This window comes from Tenebrio molitor, chromosome 9, assembly GCF_963966145.1.
Source record: "Tenebrio molitor chromosome 9, icTenMoli1.1, whole genome shotgun sequence".
NCBI classification, from domain to species: Eukaryota; Metazoa; Arthropoda; class Insecta; order Coleoptera; family Tenebrionidae; genus Tenebrio; species Tenebrio molitor.
In genome coordinates this window covers 10785751-10804939 of record NC_091054.1, presented here as the reverse complement: position 1 = coordinate 10804939, position 19189 = coordinate 10785751, and the positions used below count along the sequence as shown (strand labels likewise).

Genomic DNA, 19189 nt, shown 5'->3' with positions numbered 1-19189 from the left:
TTAAAATTCGGTTAATAGTGACAGTTGTTTGACGTTTATTAGCTGACTTAGCAAAAATACGAAAAATCTGACACTGTCAAAGTCACAGCCGCCCCTTATCTAAGTATATAAATGTTGATCACATGGTATTTGTAACTTTTTAAAATTTTAAACATTTTTTTTTGGTCCACGTAATGGTAAACAATAATGGTACCTGGCAACGGCTAGAGGGGTAGGTAAGTAAGGGATTGAAGCGCTCTTTTACCCTTGACGGGAACTCGAGTGTTGGATTATATCAGTTGATAATCACCTGACGGGAATTCTTGCATTACTTTATGACAAGAAATAAGTCAGACGGGAATTCGAGTGCGCCCACTTTGTCTATAGCAAATTTATCTGACTCTAAAAGCCCGACTAATAAACCCATAATGTTCAATTATTCACCGAAGGGACACAAGATGAAACCAACCATTTCATTGTATTTTTACCTTAAAAATATTTTGCCATAAGGGTCATTTTTGTCTCATTCATAATTCTTGACAAATCAGGTAGCAACTCCGAACTAATATTCATTCCCTCATCTGCAGGGGGTAAATGCAGATGTAATCGTAATACTTTGGGAAAATACAATTACAGAACTACACAATGCTGCTCCCTATATTTGGTGAATATTATACAGAAATTAAACAAATTTTTTTTCAAAAAAATCTTTGGACAGGTCAATTTTAGTTTATAAAAATACATATTTTAATACAAAATAAAATTCCAAGCAGTCATTTGTTTTCGAGTTATGACGTCATCGATAGTTTTTTTTAAATAGAAACCCCCTATTTTTGTTCTTGATTCTGATAGGCCTTTTAATTGTCTAAACGCCAGTATAAAAATTTTGTTATCTTACATAAGGAAATTTTTGAGAAAAAAAAAATAAAGTTGAAAAAATAAATTTTATAACAAACAAAAACGAGTCAAAAACTGTGTTAGTAAGTACTTAAAATTATGGAATTCAATGTTCGAATTGCCATCCTCCAGCTTGTTGACAATAAGCAAGTTTATGAAGAAATTCCCCCTGTTTAGTTTTCTCTAGTTTTATCCACACCCAATCAAAATTGAAATTTCTATACGTTGTGTTTCTGATAAATGAGTCATTTTCGAAAACGTTTTGTAAAACAAATAACACATACGAATGAAATTGACAGTAACATTTGACTGTTTGATTTACCTACTTGATTTTTTGACTTGTTTTTGTTCTTTATAAAATTTAATTTTTCCAACTTTATTATTTTTTTTCTTAAAAATTTCCTTATGTAAGATAACAAAATTTTTATACTGTCATTTAGACAATTAAAAGGGATATCAGAATCAAGAAAAAAAAATAGGGCGTTTCCATTTAAAAAAACCATCGATGACGTCATAACTCGAAAACAAATGACTGCTTGGAATTTTCTTTGGTACTAAAATATGTATTTTTATAAACTAAAATTGACCTGTCCAAAGATCTTTTTGAAAAAAAATTTGTTTAATTTTTAAGGAATTTATTCCATACTTTTGCCGCTCACTGTAGTTTTATTAGTCGGGCTTTCAAAGTCAGAAAATGTCCTATACGATCAAATTGTAGGTATATTATGTACCTACAAAAAATAATAAAATTAATTCTTAGCTCAATATTTTTAATTTTTTAAAATTTAATTCTCTTTTTGTTAAAAAAAAAAATGGGAGAAATACAAAGGAAAGTCGGAAAATTCGGACAAACTTCAAAAATTTTAATTTTTGTATGCACTCTCGATCATTACTGACGACATTTGTAATTGATTCTCTTTTTTTTTGTTCGGTTTGTTCCCGGGATGGAAATCAATTTAAAAAATGTTTTTGGAAAATTTGGAGAAAAATCTGGAAAAACGCATTCCACCCTAAATTAAAATTACATCCGTTTTTACTTTTGTGTTGTTTCGCGATCTGTCCAACAAATGTAGTTGTTTTATTTCTATACCAATTTATTTCACTGTCGGATTGTTCACTTGAACATCGATCTTGCAATCGAAATGTAAATAAAACACCTTGAGATTCATTGTAATTTCAAATTTAATGGAAGAAAATAAATCATCATCACAAACTAATTTGCTGAAATTTGGATTGGACAAGACAACGTCTGTCCAGCTAATAATAAAATGGAATGAAACAACAGTTTGCAGTGCAGCCAAAGCCAATTCAGATTTGGCATTGTAGGACTTGTCGTTCCAACACAAAATTTTATTTTATCTCCGTATTTAGGTACGGAACAGGACAGGATCGTAATCGTAATCCTCTACCCCCTACTGAGCGTCTGTGACCAATTCAAGGTACCTGCGTCCTCGGTTTGTTTGACCCAAGGAGGTTTGACCAAAATATAAATTTGTAAATAGAGGACCCACTGTACATCAAGTTCGAAATTTCTTTCAGGTAAACGCGAGCCTTAATGACAACGTCAATCAATTCAAAGTAGGGTTAGAATCAGATAAGGGTTATTTCACATAAAAAGGCAAGACAATGACGTTGATGTCCCTCTTTTTTTGCTCGCAATAGTAACTTGCTCTTGTTTTGCTATGTGAATTTTTTTTAATTATGCACCTACATTTGCCATGCGGATGCCTATCAAAAAGTTAAATTGACTAATTAGAGCTTTACCGATCTACTCATGTTCGGCCGACCCATATTCGCGGAACACGAGCCGTCACTGGTTGTCATTATCTACTGTAGGTTGTAGGGAATGATTGTGATTGTAAGTAAAGCACCTAGTGAATATTTATTTAATGCAAAGTTCCAATAAAAATCTACCTTTATCAAAAAAAGAGGGCATTTGGAAAAGGAAAATAGGAGTATAAAATAAATGTTGTAAACTGTCAGCTGGAATAGTGTCAAAAGAAATGACAATAAAGCTTGAACTACACGAATTTTTCAAAACTGACAGAAATTTGATGTCCCACTTTTTTTGCCCGCAATAGTACCAATTTTTCTGGAGTGCCAACCTACTAAATTTGTCTCAATCATTAAAAGTTACCCGGTACTATTTTAATTTTATTCACTGTCCAGTCAGTGAGAAGAGAAGTTAGGTAAAATTAATGTGAAAGGGACACAAAGGACCTTTTCAGCAGGAGCAGAGAAGTGGCAATGAGACGACTAGACGAGGGATAAATTAAAAAATAATATAGAACAGTCGGTGTAAAAAACAAGAGATTATTTTGGAAAATGTGATAATCTCTTACCTACTGATAATACAGTGAGTAAAGTGAAATACTTATTAGTTTACATTGTTAAAAAAACGAAGGGCCATAATGAGTCCCTTGCGGCTCCGGTCTATTTCCTGAAGCGCTAAATCCGGTGAGCTGCGGTAGAAATGAAATCGGAATTTTTCTGGTAATTTAGCGACGCAACGACTGTACACCCATCATCAACACAACTTTCTCTAAATATTTACAAATGATTATGACCTCTAACTGCGGATCTTTTCAAACAAGCGAGAAAAGTCAATTTCGATATTTACCTCGATCGGTCGGTATCGACATTGGCAGCTATTGTTGTGACACGTGACTCAGTCAAATACAATAACGGGAATCACAAGACCATTCAACAACAGTTACGGAAAACTTTATTTTTCAACAATACGATAAATCTTAAATACATGTCCAACACAACCGACTGGAGTTACTTAAAGAGCAGTTGCAGGTCCTGCAGAGACAAGTTGTCGTCCAGTACTTGCTTTGAGCCCTTAAACATCGAATTGGCAAATTCCATTTTCATATCCTGCAACTCTTTGATTCGTTCCTCGATGGTACCGAGTGCCATAAACCTGTACACAAAAACCGGCTTGATCTGTCCCATCCTGTAGATCCTGTCTTGCGCCTGGTTCTCCAACTGGGGGTTCCAGTGCAAATCCAGTATGAACAAGTGATTGGCGCCCACCAAATTCAAACCGACTCCGCCTGCAGTCAGCGACAACAGCAACACCTTGGTCTTGCTCTTTGGATTGTTAAAGTTGTCCACGATGGACATTCTCTTCTTCACCTCGACAGAACCATCCAGAGTATCAATCGGGATTTTTTCTTTGGTGATGTGCGTCGACACCAACCCCAAGAGACTTGTCCATTGCGAAACCACTATCGCCTTGTCTCCTCGAGACACTTTTATTTTCAACAAGTCTAATAAAACTTTGATCTGCAATTGTGAACTAGCGAGTTTGATTTCTAAAATGTTCCAACATCGTGGTGGTCTTAAAAATTGTCACGAACAGTTAAAACTAAATCTTAAACGGTGAAAACAGCAAAACTGACAAGTGCGAGATGTCAAATGTCAAATTTCACACCCGACTACGATCTATGACTACGATGCTGGAAAGATTAACAATAATCTTGTACAAAATTGATTTACTTTGGTGCTTTGATGGTCTTCTCGAAAGATCGGGTCTGTTGGATCTAGAGCCGAAGTCCCGTTGCCTGCGCTACCGATGTCCTTCAACTGTGGTAGCACCCCCGGGCTTTGCGGCCCTCTCTGATTGTCGCTCTCTGGCAGCTTCTTGATACATTTTTAGCAAAATCTCTACTCACAACCGCCAATTATTTACCTGCATGATCAAACAAGGGTGGCAACAAATCTGCCTGAGTCTAAGCAACAGGACAAAAATCGTGGTCTTTGTCACTGTCTTAGTTTGCAACCCTTTTTGCAACTTTTCGACCAAAACTTCGCATGCAAAGTCTCTTTTCAAGCCTTTTTGCTCGAGAAACTTCCAGAACAGCGTCTTGGAGTGGGCCAGGACCGTCAAATAGACTACCATCTCGTCCTTGTCCAGCTGGAACTTGACCATCTCCAACTTCTTTTCCGGCAGAGTCTGCAGAAGTCCCTTTTCTACCATCTCCTCCTTTGTTCTGCGCAACATCAGCGACGAGATCACCGCATGGAGTCGCTTCTGGTCCTCTTTATCTTCGACCCAACGCTTCCACGCCTGCAACAGAAAAATAGGTACATTTCGTCGATTCCGGGGGGAGTCTCACCTGTGCGTTGCCGAGAAGAGGGCACCGCAGGAACTTCAACATAGAGTACATGTCTTTGTCTTTGTTGTGAACTGGAGTCCCGGTCAGCGCCCAGCGGGACTGCGCCGACAGCCTGCACACCGCCTCGGCTGTTAGCGACTCGTCGTTGCGGATCTGGTGGGCCTCGTCGAGGATGATGCGCCGCCACTTAACTCCGGTGACGGCGCCGTTCTTGTTGCTCTCGCTGCGGACGATGCCGTAGGTGGTCAAGACCAAGTCGTACCGGGACAGGCTGGCGGTACTCTTTTACAAAAAATTCGCAAAGCAATGAACGGTTGTACCTCTTGGCGTTGGTCTCTCGGCGGGGCCCGTGATGGACGTTCACCGACAGGGATCCGTCTGTGGTCTGCTTCACTTCGGCTTCCCACTGGTTCATCACGCTTGCCGGACACACCACTAGAGTGCCTCCTGTAGAAGCCGCCCCACGCTTCGCTTTCACCTCTTCTTCTTTGCACTTCAGCACGTGAGCGATCATCATTATTGTTTTACCCAGACCCATGTCATCGGCCAGTATACCACCAGGAGGCGTTTGCGTTTCGCGCCAGAGTAACCACGCCAGAGCCGATTTCTGGTGGGGCATCAGAGAGACCCTCAAACTTCTTGGAGCGTTGGTGGTAGCGCCTTTATCCGGATAAGTTTTGATAGAGTTGTGCAGAGAAGTCACTGCTCCTGAACAGGATGGCTCTCCGGTGTTCACAGGAACACGGCCTTGATAACAGAATTATGATATTAATTCATTCATCAAAAAACCGGATTAATTTAATTTTTTTTTTTAATTACATTATTATTAGAGTAGATGCGTCGAAAGTGGATACAAGAAAATTCTAAGCTGACTGGTTTGAAGATGTAAAAACAAAGAAAACAACTGTTTCAGGTGAATAATAAATAAAAAACAAAATTATTGTGCCTGTGAAATACCTACCTTTGATTTTATAGTTTACATTTTTGATACTTGAGTGCATAACTGATAAAAATGACAATTGATACGACCTTTGCGATTGTTTGCCGTTATCTAATAGATAACTGAAGGTCATGGATTGAATGGGGAAATTTTGGAGGTTTAGAATAGTAATTTATTATACAAGTTTTATAAGACACCATTTTGTCGCACGCGTTTTTTAGAGCACGAGGAGCGCAGCGACGAGTGCTATAAAGCAAACAAGTGCGACAAAATGGCTTATAAGTTGTATATTAAAAGACAAGTTTCATAAGAGCAGTCTTGAAGCACGAATTCAAGATTAAAAAACGAGTGGCGTAGCCACGAGTTATTTTAAAGAATGAGTGCTTCAAGGTCTTATGAAACGAATTTTTTTATACAATTTTTTGTAATTTGCCCTTTTTAAGCCGTTTTTACACAAAAATGTTACTTTCCTCGATTTAGGGATTTTCGTGGCGGTTGGTAATGTCTTAATTTTAAAAGTGAAAATTTGATCAAGTCTTCAAAGTCGCCTTTTGTTTTATCCAAATTCTGTCACAAAACACAAATATGAAAGATAATCTTTCATGTACGCCCGCTGAAATACGTGAAATTCCCAAAAATACGGTCGCGAATTTGTTGCTTGATAAATCCTGATAAATAATTCTTTGCACATTTTGTAATTTAAACTGAGACGCATGACGAATCAAGCTTTGCCAACCTAAAAATTTTCGTAAAATGTTCCGTGAAATAATGGCTATAAGGACATCCCAGATGATGACGTCGCGTTCGTTAATATGTCTATTAAAGAATCAAAATGGAGGCAAATTACAAAATAGTATATTAAAAGACAAGTTTCATAAGACCAGTCTTGAAGCACGAATTCAAGATTAAAAAACGAGTGGCGTAGCCACGAGTTATTTTAAAGAATGAGTGCTTCAAGGTCTTATGAAACGAGTTTTTTATACTATTTTTTGTAATTTGCCCTTTTTGAGCCGTTTTTAAACAAAAATGTTTACTTTCCTCGATTTAGGGATTTTCGTGGCGGTTGGTAATGTCTTAATTTTAAAAGTGAAAATTTGATCAAGTCTTCAAAGTCGCCTTTTGTTTTATCCAAATTCTGTCACAAAACACGAATATGAAAGATAATCTTTCATGTACGCCCTCTGAAATACGTGAAATTCCCAAAAATACGGTCGCGAATTTGTTGCTTGATAAATCCTGATAAATAATCCTTTGCACATTTTGTAATTTAAACTGACACGCATGACGAATCAAGTTTTGCCAACCTAAAAATTTTCGTAAAATGTTCCGTGAAATAATGGCTATAAGGACATCCCAGATGATGACGTCGCGTTCGTTAATATGTCTATTAGAGAATCGAAATGGAGGCAAATTACAAAAACGAGTATAATACAATATTTTTTCTATTTTGCCCCTTAAATTTAAAAAAGGTTCAAAACATAATGCTAGGATCACGTAATAACAACTCACTATGAGTCACTGCCAACATTAAAAATGTAAGTAAATGTTCTTGAAACGCGTATCGAAAAGAGCGCCTTTTCGAAACCCGTTTGAGTGTTATACTGACTGTGTTACAGGTGCAAAATTGAAAAAAATGTATGTGACCGTGTAAGAGAAGGTGCAATAATTAAACTTGAAAAGGGATGAATACGACGAAAAGAAGGAAGTGTGAAGTGAAACACGTGGAATTGGGAGAATGAGATGAAAGAACGCATATTAAGATAATCATGGAGAGTAGAAACGACTAAGAAAAAAAATATGTCTCATTTACTCACCCCGTTTTACATTACCGTCCTCCATTGATGCAGACTTGCACCGCGCTGGTCGCAAATATATTTATTTCTCTCTCGCGAAAAAATGTTCAGAAAACTGTAAATTCCCGGATATGCTTTATCAGTACTTCGCGTACGAGTACAACGTGATACCAACTGATAAATAATAATCATCGGATAAATTTGCACTTATACAAGGCGGACTTATTGCGTTCCCACAATTTTCTGGCCAGATTGGTTCGGCTAAGTTAATGGAAAGGGTAACTGGGAAAATAGAGCATTCATCAAAACGTCTAAGCCAGGGGTTTTGCTTTTCGCATCACGATAACCAAGTTGGAGCCGATTTTTGATTGTCCATCAGAGGGACGCTTAAGTCTTTTGAAGGGTCGGTGCTAGGTTTTCAACCGGACAGATTTTAATAGAGTTGTCCGCAGAAGTCACTGCTTTCAAACAGATGGATGTCTGATGTTTAGAGGAACGTCTTGGAGGTGGAATTACGGGATTAGTTAATTTATCAAACAAGTTAAGTTGAATTAACTTAATGAGTTAAATTGTTGGTCCGGATATGTCAAAAGTGGATTCAAGAAAATTCCTAACTGGCCGAAGATGTAAAAACAAAGCAATATTATTACAGTACAGGATTATTCACGTAAGATGACGAGCCTAACCAGGTAAAAATGCAACCCAAAATACGATTTATAAAGCAATCTCGATCCCTATTACATTATCGTAATGGACATAAAACACAGATAGCTTTTGTCAGCCTAATGAATGTCAGGTTCTGACAGAAAAATATCTCTTTCATAATAACAATAATAAGCAATTAAAATCAAAAAAGTAATGGGTAAGTACTGTCGCGAGCAAAAAAAACTGGTCGTCAAAATCATGCTTTGACACAACAGAAAATGCTCCATTGTAAAACGGTCGTAAATATCATAACCTATCATCACGTTGTATGACATTAATTGTCATTTTTTTCTCATTTTTTTGACACTTTGTTGACATGGGCGTAATCAGGCAGGGAGAAATTTTTAATTTGTGAGAATCTAACCAAATTTTTAAATGACATTGACGATTCGAATTTTCCGCTCGCGGCAGTATCTATAAAAACGTCGATTCTACAGTAATTATCACATCGTATTTTTTAAATACTGTAGGTACTATGGCGGACAATAAATTTAGGCCGGCCTGTCATTGGCTTGACATCAAAATGTGAAGCTGGCATTATGTTCAACTAACCCCATTTTCGATTTTTGTCATTCTTGTCATCGTGACAGCGATAATCAAAATTAAAATTAGGAAAAGAAGCGTGCACCAGAGAGAAGTGCTACTACAAATCAGTTATGCTAGTGCGTCATGATCTGTAAGTTACGAAAAAGGCGAAGGAAACGCCAAACAGCTTGAAAACCTTCAATTTGACAAACTGACACATCAGTCATAATGACAATAAATGGTCGCTTGCATTGACTTTTTTGAAATGTCAGAAATTTGCCGGCCTAAATTTATTGTCCGCCATAGTACTATGCCGGCCAAAACATTTTGGCCGTCATTGTCTGTCAATTCAAAAAAAAAAAATTGTAATCCGTACTTTATTGTCATCATGATTACCGTCTTGATTATGAACGTAATTTTTTGGGTGGTAAATTTCAAAACTAAAAATTATTTTGTCATTTCTACTACACAGAACGTTTACCTCAGATTATCTATGTACGATTGCTCTAATTTTGTTTATTCATGCCGGATTTTTGGAATATCTGAGCTTCAAACAGTTTAAATTGATTGTCAAAATGACAAGAATCGAAAGTGGGGTTACGATTCCTAAAGGTTTATTTACACTTTACTTGAATGTCAAGAAAGTGACGGCCAAAATTTTTTGGCCGCCATAGTACACTATGTATTGTAGGTGGCAAATTTCAACAGCACACGTCAGTACAAGTTACTGAATGGAACTGTAATAAAATTGAAAAGAATTGGGAGGATGAGGTGAGAATATACAGGATGTGTTAAAAATGGGGCATAATAATAAGGAAAAGATTGATTGACAGTAAAAATGAGCAAGGAGATAAACTGATATTTCTTATGCCGCAGTTACTCACCCAATTTTACTTTATTGCTCGCCATAGCGTGCTCGAATAACTGTTACTTGCACCTCTGTCCGCACCACTAATACCTCCCGTTAAAAAATTAATGAATAAATTCCATGTAAAATTCTTGGAAAACCTATAATTTATCGCATATGAGATAATTTATCCGATAAACTCTTGAAATCGTATTTTTATCTAGAATCTTTGAACTCGCAGCACGGACAGTTGCTTTGGTTAAGGGGAAAAACCGACTGGAAAACATTACCGTCAAAGTTCAACAAAACATATCAAGGAAGAGAAATCCGATGCGGGTTGCAAGAACTGAAACAACTCTTTTGAACAGTCAATGATTTGCTTCTTAACAATAAAAATTCGATACAATATACAATTCAACACAATAAAAGCTAAACATAGAGGAACATCGGTGATTCACTTGAAATCGAAGAGTAATTTCAAATCCTGCAGGGTCAGTTTGCTGTTTATAACTTTCTTGGACCCCGTCAGCATCGAGTCGGCGATTTCCAGCTTCATTTCTTGCAAGGCTTTGATCCGCTCCTCGATGGTGTCAACTGCCATAAACCTGACTCCCAGTAAAAAAAGTAACCAATCGGTCGTCACTTACTTGTACACGAAGATAGTTTTGGTCTGTCCCATCCTGTAGATCCTGTCTTGCGCTTGGTTCTCCAGCTGGGGGTTCCAGTGGAGATCCAGAAGAAACAAGTGATTGGCGCCGACCAGATTCAAGCCGACGCCGCCGGCCGTCAGCGACAGCAACAACACCTTGGTCTCGCTGTTGGGGTCGTTGAAGTTGTCGACGATCGCCATTCTCTTGTGGACGGGAATCGTCCCGTCCAAACAGTCAAACGCGATCCTGTCGTTTTTGACGTGCTTGGCGACCAACTGCAGCAGACTGGTCCACTGCGAGACCACGATCGCTTTGTCCTGACTCGATACTTTTTCTTTCAGCAAGGTGAGCAAAGCCTCAATCTGCAACGCGAATTAAGTTCGTGCTTTTACGGAGATACGATTACCTTGCTGCTGCGCCGGTCGCTCTGGAAGACTGGGTTCGACGCGTGTAGAAAACCTTTGGACGCCTCCTTCAGGCCCACGCTCTCGTCGCTCGCTACCACTTGTCCGTCGCTGTCGTCGATGTTGAGCCTGTTGAGCTGTTCCAGAAGGTTCAACTCTTCCGTTTGCTCCTGGTCTTCCGCCTCGCCCAGGTCTTCGTCGCCGTGCAGCATCTGCTTGATCAGCGAAGGGTGGCAGCAGATCTGTCTCAGTCGGAGCAACAGGACGAGGATTTCGTGCTGGCTAACTTCCTTCACTCGGTTCAGCTTCAACAGCCGGTTCCTCATCTTGAAGTACTCGCCGTTCGGATCGGCTGCAACAAATCAATCAGAGGGACTTCGTTTTTGGCGCGTCCACTCACGTGGGGCCCCGGTGAACTTCATATCGTACGCGTCTTGGTTCTTCGCGGCGCGCTGGTGCAAGAACTGCGCGAACAGCGTCCTCGAGAAGATCAGCACTTTCTGGTAGACGTCCATCTCGTTCTTGTGGAGCTTCACCGGCACCAGTTCCCACTTCCTCTCCGGGAGGCTTTGGAGCACTCCGTTTTCCATCAGTTCCGCTTTGGTGCGGCGCAGCATCAGCGACGAGATGACGGCGTGGAGGCGCATCTGCCCCCCGGTGCTCTTGTCCCCCACCCAGTGCTTCCACACCTGCAGGTTGTCGAAAGGCGTGCACCTGAGGAACTTGAGCAGGGCGTACATGTCCAGTTCTTTGTTGTGGACCGGCGTGCCGGTCAGCGCCCACCGGGACTTCCCCGACAGTCGGCACGCCGCCTCCGAGGTGCGAGATCTGTGGTTGCGGATCTGGTGGGCCTCGTCGAGGATGATTCGCCGCCACCTCACCCCGAACAGCGGCCCGTTCTTCTCGCTCTCGCTGAGGACCAGTGCGTAAGTTGTGATGACCAAGTCGTGCTTGGCTAGCCTAAAAGACAACGAAAAGGATCATTTTGACAGTTTTATTTTGTCGTACCGTTTCGCTTTGGTCTCTCGCTTCGGACCGTGGTGAACTTCCACCCCTAGCAGTCCCCGCTTGGTCCTCCTCTCCACCTCCCCCGACCACTGATTGATGAGACTCGCGGGACACACGACGAGGCTGCCTCCTGGGTACTTGTCTCGGTATTGTTCCTCTTCTCTTTCGCTGTCGCCCAGCTCTCTTGATTTGATTATGAGCGAGATCATGGTGAGGGTCTTGCCGAGGCCCATGTCGTCGGCCAGGAGACCCCCTGATGGTTTTTGTTTTTCGCGCCACGACAGCCACGCCAGAGCCCTCTTTTGGTGGGTCATCAGAGGCACTCTGAGTCCCTGGGGGTCATCCATGTAATCCTGTTCCGAGGGACACGTTTCTAGGGATTTGTGTAGAGAATCGAGCGTCTCTACCGCCATGTGCTTTTCCGCGTTGAACCGAGCGACCCCTTACATCACCTGTTAATTTTTTTCCAACAAAAATTTACTGCAACTTACCCTTTTTACCGAACGTTCTTGGCGCCACCGCGTCGACACCTGCTTCGATTTCGTCCCAAGCAATGTTTATTTTGTTGAGGGAGCTGGAAGCCGGTTCAGGGTCAGGTATCATGTTGGCCAGTACAGCTTTCTGCTCCTCCAGCATCCTGCTTAGGGATTTTTCTTTTTCCACCAAGGATTTTCCCTTGTCTGGCAAGTTCTCCAACTTTATCACCCTCATTGCGTTCTGGAAAATTACTTGTAAAAAAGTCAAACAAAAAATTATGTTTCTTACTTTTGCCCTCAACAGATCACTTTCAATAGAACTGACTTTTTTTACTTGTTCTTGGTATTGCCCTTGCCCCACATTAATTTTTTCTATTGATGAAGCTTTTTGTTTTAAATGAGATTCCTTTGAAGTTTTGATTAGGAAAGACTTCATTGTCATCTGTTTAAGGGAACTGGAAGGCATCTCCTCCTCACTACTAACTTCAACAATACTTAAAGAATTATCAATGATTTCTATATCTTCTTCATCTTTCTCAGAGCTCAAATCAACTTCCTTTTGTGCATTTTCACTTAATGTTAAGTCAATCTCTTGCTCATTATCACCCTCAATTTCTTGCTCATCACTATCACTCTCAACAATGTCTTTCTCATCAAAAACACCTTCCTCATCTTTTGGAAAATCTTCTTGCTCTTCATCTTCACTGAAAGAATCTTGGATATTGACATCTTGTTTGGCTTCTGCTAAACCAGATATATGGACATCTTCACCTACGCAAAAAAATCCATTTTCAACATTCCACCACATTTCTTAATGTTCTCACCATCCTCGCTGAAGTTCTCTGATTCTGTCCTCAAATCTGTAGCAAAACTCTCATCACTATCATCAGAATCAGAGTCAATTATTGCACGTGCTTTTTTGTTTTTTTCTCTGTATACATCTACAACAAAACTGTCAAAATTGTGGATACATCAGTTTGAATCGTGAATTACGGAAGGATTCGTCGCCGAAAGAGTCGTTTTCCTTACAGTAGTCCATTGCTTTAAAATGTAATGTTGAAAAAAATTACTACGAAAATGTTATTGCTGACTGAATATGTCATTACCTACACAAAAAAATACTTACATACGGGTACACGTAAAAGGTACAACAAAAATGTTTCACTTTGAAAATGAAAATGTTATTAATTATTCAAATTTAAAAACTTTCACAAACCGTTAACACAAAACACTTTTCGCAAAATGGACGAAATTGTTGCCAACTTAAACGCACAAGGGAGAAAATTTCTAGTAATATATTTTTGATTTCTGAGTGAATACGTCTTCATCGAAAATCGGATATTATTGCTTTCTTTTTATTATTTAATTCATTTTATTATGGGGGTGATTTCGGTTGCAACTATCGCCGTAAAACTAATTCCAAAACCTACATAAATTGTGACTTGTGGGTTGGCAACAATACTAGAGACAACACCATGACCAACCATGACATAACCTCAATGTCTCTTGAAAATTCAAAATTATCAATTAGTGTACAATACAATGAATAAAGACCCCATAATCCTGAGCTACGATGAAAGTTTACTGAGAAAATCTGACTTGGACCTACTGTATGGTCCCCATTGGCTCAATGACAACATAATTTCCTTCTATTTCGAGTACTTAAAGAACACTTTCAAAGCGGCCCCCTACATCCTATTTGTCTCCCCGGAAGTCACACAATGCATTAAAATAATCCCCAGTTCTCAGGTGAAGGTGTTTCTCGACCCTTTGGAGGCCAACAGCAAGCGCTTTATTTTTTTCGCGTTGAACGACAACGAACGGCCCCAGACCGCCGGCGGGAGTCACTGGAGCCTGCTCCTGTTTTCACGGTAACAAAAAAAAAGAAAAAACGACTGGATCGGTGTTACTCTGTCATTCCAGATCTGACGAGACCCTGTATCATTTTGACTCATCTCGAGGTTTAAACTGCGAACAAGCTGAGAATTTCGCGAAGAAGCTGTTCTCTTATCTGAACATTCGGGGGCACTTCAAGGAGAAGATGTCGGCTCAACAGACCAACGGGTACGACTGCGGCATTTACTTAATTTGCTACGCAGAGCACCTAGCGCAACATCTGGTCACATACCAGACAGTTGATTATTTTTATTCAGATGACGACGTGAGGAACAGCGTGGGGACCATGAGGAATGAAATCGTCAACGTGATCGAGCGGTTGAGGGGTTAGGGTGCTTTTTTCAAATAAATTATAGACGTAACAGCAGAGAAAAGTTTTATTATAAAATTTAACATTTAGTTATAAAAATAATGCATAATCTCATTGTAAATTGTATAAATCATTGTAATAGAACGTGATTATAGACACACCGACGTTACACGGGCAGTAGTGTAACTTGTAAAAACATTTATAAAATATATGGGTCATATCTATAAAAGGGTTGGTACTTGAGCTCCGCTCCTATGCTTCAGTCTTGCGCACTATTAGATTGGCCACAATACTGTTAGACAGTATGAACGGATCGACGGCGCACTGGTCACACCTAGAACTATCACACATCGAATACCAAATTCACATTAAATAAAATGATAATACAGAGATTTGTAGGTCTAGCACACATGCAAGTTCGTGCCCAAACTTGCTTGTTACAATGATAGAAAAATAATTGCGCTAGAAAGTCTGTGAGGTAAGGCAGATTGGTGTCCTGGTCTATCAGGCCTCGACCGAGGGGGGCACCCATCCCCCGAACGCCTTTTCCAGCTCCCTGGCCACGGCCAGACACAGTCGGTCGTTCTTGGTTTTGGCCACCACCTGGATCCCGATAGGCAGCCCCTCGCTGTTCAGTCCCATCGGAATGTTGGTGGCGGGGAACCCCAGAACGTTGATGATGGCCGTGTAGCTGAAGTTGAACGGCTTGACGAGTGGCTCGTTGTGGAAGGGGGCGGCCGTTGGGTGGGTCGGGTAGAGGAAGACGCCGTCGTCCCCGAGCAGGTCCTCCATGTCGCGCCTCAACTTGCCCCGCTCCTCGACTAGATAAGTGTGTTTGTCGTCGCCGTATTTGCAACCTCCTTTGTCGGCCAACGCGGTCACGATTCCGATGAAGGTGTGGTCCGACCTCCTGAAGCACCACTTCACCAGCTCCACGTACGGGTTGATCGACCCCTCCAGGTTGGCCAACTGCTCCTGGAAGGACGGCCCGTTCGGGGTCTTCATGTTGGCGAACCAGATGGGGCCGCTCTTGCGGAACCGCTGGATCGCTACTTTCTTCGTCTTGATGCCGTGCGCCTTCTCCAGGTGCAACGAGATCTTTCCGAAGAGCTCTTTGATCTCGTGGTGGACCGGCGACACGCCTACTGACCCCATGTCGCAGTCCTGGTAGTAGAACTGGACTTGTTTGATGTCGACGGGCTCGTCCAGTCGCAGTTCGGGGGCGTTCTTTCCCGCGATGACTTTCAACAGGGGGAGAAGATCCTCGGCGCGTCTGCATATTGGCCCGATCCCCAGGAAACTTGTCTGTTCGGTCGTGATGGGGGCGGGGTATTGGCCGTTGTTCGACACCACGAACTTCGACGGTTTGTGGCCGAACACGCCGTTGAAAAACGACGGCATCCGGATCGAGCCACCTATGTCGGAGCCGATGCCGAACGCGGAGCCCGCCGCCCCTTGAAGGCAGCCCTCGCCCCCGGACGAGCCGCCCACGATGTGGTTCGTGTTGTAGGGGTTGGACGAGCGCCCGTGCAGCGTATTCGCGCTCTCCCACCTGCAAAGTGCCCCAAAGATTAAACGCACTCTTACAACTTCGTAGAGGAAGCCCAAAACGAAAAGCGTAAACAGACAATTTTTATTCAAACGTGAAAAACCAAGCTCTTTTACGAAATTAACACGAATCCGTAGAAGAAATTTGAAAGTGATTCATTTTATTACGCAAAAAAATTAAATTACCTATTGCATCAACAATTCAACATAACCTCAATTTTTTAACGACCAATTTTTTCCTTGTCATGTTTATACTGTTTAGAGCGAGTTATTTTTGGACGTTGCATTTATTAAATTAGAACATAATGCAACTCGTGAATAACAATGAGGACCATTCCAGTCGGTTTTAATTTATTTTAAACGACTTTTTCCAAATGCCAGTGATCCTGATGCAATCAATTGTTACGTCAGATTTATCAATTTTTTAGTTTTTCGAGGAAAATGAAACGATCACAAATTTGAGGGGTCAGGTCGGGTCTGGTCAAGTCAACAATTTTTTTTTAACGCAGTCGAAATTCTATAGTGGTTTAATTACAGGGAAGTTGTAGTTTTTAGGTTGGTGCCGTTGGGGGTATGTCACGAGTTACGACTTCTTACTCTGATCCATCATTTTGAAAAGTTCTCCGAAATTTATTAAAAACGTAAGTCTGCTCTGTTTTATCGATTGTTGTTAAGAAGTAGTGAAACAATTTCCTTTAATTTTTCGTGGATAACACCCCTAAAAAGTACATAAAGGGTGTTTTTTTTTAATTTGGCGTGGAAGTTGGCGTTGGAGAGTCGATGGAGAACGCGTCACTCGTGTAAGTAAATGCGAAAAGCCGGCCTTACACCAAGGCAACAATTGGCAACATGTTGCCTGCAACAACTTCCACGCCAAATTAAAAAAAAAACAGCCGTTATATTATCGTTGCACCATCATACACAATCGTTTTAAAAACTGCATAAGTATAGAATAATAAATTTTTTGTCAAGATCAAGACTTCAAGCTAAATTACATAAACATATTCTTGCAAACGGTATTTTTGACTGGTGACAGTTCTAGGTCGAGTCTAACCCAGCTAGGGGGCGCCTCGTTCGACGTATTAACAGATTAACGTCTTTCAAATGGATTAAAATTGCTTATTATTGTCGGGTTTCAAGGGGGTCAGTTTCGTAATTAACCGTTTCTGTCAACTTCAGCATGTTACAAAACCGTGTACCTACGTTATTTTTCATAAGCTATTGTTTGTTTAAAAGTGGAATTTAAATGTTTAATTAATTTAATTGTTAGAGGTTAATGTTCACTTGATTTCAAAAAAATAGCGTACACCTAATATTTCCTCATGTAATGTTAACTTTGTTTCCATGGTTACATTAAAGTGACAAGAGCCTGAAACATCACTAAACTGGAAGGAAGGTAGCGTATGAAATTCATGTTGCCTAGAAACAGTTTATAACGAGCCATTTACACTAGGAAAATATTACAAAAATCGCTCTCAGCACTTGTACGCAATTTTTGAAATCAAGTGTTCATGTAAAACTGGTCGAGAAAAATTAATAGCTGCCGAGATTTACACAACTAGAAATAGACAGTCGAATATCTCAAGGGCGTCCAACCGTGTCGTGGTCTGAGATAGCATCATCAGTTTCTTTTTTTTTAATCATTTTCTGTTATCTAACCTGACGGCGATATAAAAATATGGAAATTAAATCTCTTTTGTTGGACCGATCGCGCAATATTACTGTTACACATGTGCAAGTTATCGCGGTCGTGCACAATAAGTCCATTTTTTTCTCGATAAACTAACAACGATATGATAACAATGGGCGATTTGTAGGTGGCACGGTAATAATTGAACCTTGAGCCCCACCAAATAAACGTTTTTGACTAGCATCGTCAACAACTGCGAATTCGGCGTAGACGAGACGCGTCCGACATTTTGTGCGGGCAAATGTACACAGCAATTGAGCTAATAAGATTTAACGACGATTGTGTTCGCTTTCTTATCTGATGCGATTAAAATGTGACAAGTTCTTGAACCTTTGACCTTGTCCTGTCCGTTATTGTGATGCGATCCGGTCGGTTTTTCGTGCACGGATCAAGGTCTCGTCCGCATTTGGGAAACGTCCGGAGTTTTTCCAGTAAAAAAAAAATATTACCACATGCAAAGCTCCGACACGTTGGTCAAGGCTATCGGATAAGCTCCGGCGGCTCTGAGGTAGGCGATGGCGTCAGCGTCGTCCTCGGCGATGCAGTTCCTCCTCTTCACCAGGCCAGATGTGTGGATCATGCCTGCAAGACTCGTTTGACAACGCTTTGGGAAATCATGAGCGGTTACCCTTGACGGCGATGCAGTCTTTGGTGGTGAAAGGCACGCCAAGGAAGGGTTTCTCGCGGGCGAGGGTCTCATCAGGGATGGTTCCGGATCTGATAAGGTCGTCGGCAGCTTGGGCTTCCCTCCGGGCCTGGTCGAAGCGCTCGGCAACGACGCAGTTCAACATCGGATTCACTTCCTTTATCCGGTCTATGAAAGAGTCCAACACTTGGACGCTCGTTATCTGCGAGTCGTTAACGAGTTAGAAAGTAAAAAAAAAAACTCATTTAATGGGTCGTAATTTACGCATAAAACCGTTGTTTGTATCGATTCCAGGTGAAAAATGAACGTTTATGTCGGGCGATCACATTCGCTGTATACAAAACCTTGAGAATTAATCATCTAGATGACAATTAGTGTGTTTTTATGTGGCCACCGGTTCCACCTGCACCGAAAGGCGAGCCTTATTATCCTCACCACGAAGGTCCCATCGCGTGCCGCACAATTATCAATCAAGTGGCATCAGTTCTGCGGGTAAAATTTCGCCCCCACGAACATTTGGCGAGACAAAGCCGAGCTCTTACTTTTCTGGTCCTGATCTTGTGCGCCACGGAAGTGGCCGATTCGAGGAGCAGGAGGTCCTTGATGGGCGGCATCTTCTGCCCGGAGCCGCAGTACACGACCTTGAACAGACAGTGGACCAAGAACTCCACCACTCCGTGCACTATCCGGATGAAGGGCTTGAAAAATTGTCGCATCGTATTCGTCATCTTCCTGCTCACGGAAACGATGC

The 19189-nt window shown here is 41.1% G+C and overlaps 4 protein-coding genes across 7 annotated transcripts; 1 reads left to right on the top strand and 3 right to left on the bottom strand.

Annotated features, from left to right (window-relative positions):
- Nucleotides 1-3584: 3584 nt before the first annotated feature.
- Nucleotides 3585-9996, bottom strand: LOC138138932 (transcription termination factor 2-like). Of its 4 annotated transcripts, none has more exons than XM_069059068.1 (6): nt 9848-9996; nt 5321-5747; nt 5001-5271; nt 4574-4951; nt 4381-4524; nt 3585-4167 (listed from the first exon to the last, which is right to left on the bottom strand). In XM_069059068.1, exons 1-6 carry the CDS (start codon nt 9870-9872, stop codon nt 3658-3660), a joined length of 1755 nt encoding a protein of 584 aa, XP_068915169.1. In that variant the 5' UTR covers nt 9873-9996; the 3' UTR covers nt 3585-3657. The 4 variants fall into 4 exon arrangements, with proteins under 4 accessions (XP_068915169.1, XP_068915168.1, XP_068915167.1 ...); XM_069059067.1 differs by lacking the exon at nt 9848-9996 and adding an exon at nt 7755-8560; XM_069059066.1 differs by lacking the exon at nt 9848-9996 and adding an exon at nt 5962-6747 and having other exon boundaries at nt 4381-4521.
- A 172-nt stretch (nt 9997-10168) lies between these two features.
- On the bottom strand, nt 10169-13606 carry LOC138138930 (transcription termination factor 2-like). The gene is made up of 10 exons (XM_069059064.1): nt 13475-13606; nt 13342-13417; nt 13173-13289; nt 12638-13119; nt 12364-12589; nt 11873-12314; nt 11265-11824; nt 10867-11216; nt 10458-10822; nt 10169-10415 (listed from the first exon to the last, which is right to left on the bottom strand). The coding sequence occupies exons 2-10, from the start codon at nt 13385-13387 to the stop codon at nt 10265-10267; spliced, it is 2739 nt and encodes a 912-aa protein (XP_068915165.1). The 5' UTR covers nt 13388-13417; nt 13475-13606; the 3' UTR covers nt 10169-10264.
- Nucleotides 13607-13734: 128 nt separating this feature from the next.
- On the top strand, nt 13735-14783 carry Den1 (Deneddylase 1). The gene is made up of 2 exons (XM_069059074.1): nt 13735-14219; nt 14272-14783. The coding sequence occupies exons 1-2, from the start codon at nt 13891-13893 to the stop codon at nt 14573-14575; spliced, it is 633 nt and encodes a 210-aa protein (XP_068915175.1). The 5' UTR covers nt 13735-13890; the 3' UTR covers nt 14576-14783.
- Nucleotides 14604-19166, bottom strand: LOC138138934 (fatty-acid amide hydrolase 2). Its single transcript, XM_069059071.1, has 4 exons — nt 18981-19166; nt 18421-18640; nt 18242-18374; nt 14604-16106 (listed from the first exon to the last, which is right to left on the bottom strand). Exons 1-4 carry the CDS (start codon nt 19164-19166, stop codon nt 15059-15061), a joined length of 1587 nt encoding a protein of 528 aa, XP_068915172.1. The 3' UTR covers nt 14604-15058.
- Nucleotides 19167-19189: the final 23 nt, after the last annotated feature.

What these genes read in the sequence shown, in the direction of transcription:
- LOC138138930 (XM_069059064.1), bottom strand. Translation starts at nt 13,387, where the DNA reads ATGGACTACTGTAAGGAAAACGACTCTTTCGGCGACGAATCCTTCC. An exon ending in GCGACCGGCGCAGCAGCAAG is followed by an intron (nt 10,823 to 10,866) that starts GTAATCGTATCT and finishes TTCGCGTTGCAG; the next exon opens with ATTGAGGCTTTGCTCACCTT. An exon ending in AAAACTATCTTCGTGTACAA is followed by an intron (nt 10,416 to 10,457) that starts GTAAGTGACGAC and finishes ACTGGGAGTCAG; the next exon opens with GTTTATGGCAGTTGACACCA.
- Den1 (XM_069059074.1), top strand. Translation starts at nt 13,891, where the DNA reads ATGAATAAAGACCCCATAATCCTGAGCTACGATGAAAGTTTACTGAGA. An exon ending in AGCCTGCTCCTGTTTTCACG is followed by an intron (nt 14,220 to 14,271) that starts GTAACAAAAAAA and finishes CTGTCATTCCAG; the next exon opens with ATCTGACGAGACCCTGTATC.
- LOC138138932 (XM_069059065.1), bottom strand. Translation starts at nt 6,073, where the DNA reads ATGACCTTCAGTTATCTATTAGATAACGGCAAACAATCGCAAAGGTCG. An exon ending in CGAGAGACCAACGCCAAGAG is followed by an intron (nt 5,272 to 5,320) that starts GTACAACCGTTC and finishes GAGTACCGCCAG; the next exon opens with CCTGTCCCGGTACGACTTGG. An exon ending in CTCTTCTCGGCAACGCACAG is followed by an intron (nt 4,952 to 5,000) that starts GTGAGACTCCCC and finishes TTTCTGTTGCAG; the next exon opens with GCGTGGAAGCGTTGGGTCGA.
- LOC138138934 (XM_069059071.1), bottom strand. Translation starts at nt 19,166, where the DNA reads ATGACGAATACGATGCGACAATTTTTCAAGCCCTTCATCCGGATAGTG. An exon ending in AGACTGCATCGCCGTCAAGG is followed by an intron (nt 18,375 to 18,420) that starts GTAACCGCTCAT and finishes CGAGTCTTGCAG; the next exon opens with GCATGATCCACACATCTGGC. An exon ending in GTGTCGGAGCTTTGCATGTG is followed by an intron (nt 16,107 to 18,241) that starts GTAATATTTTTT and finishes GGCACTTTGCAG; the next exon opens with GTGGGAGAGCGCGAATACGC.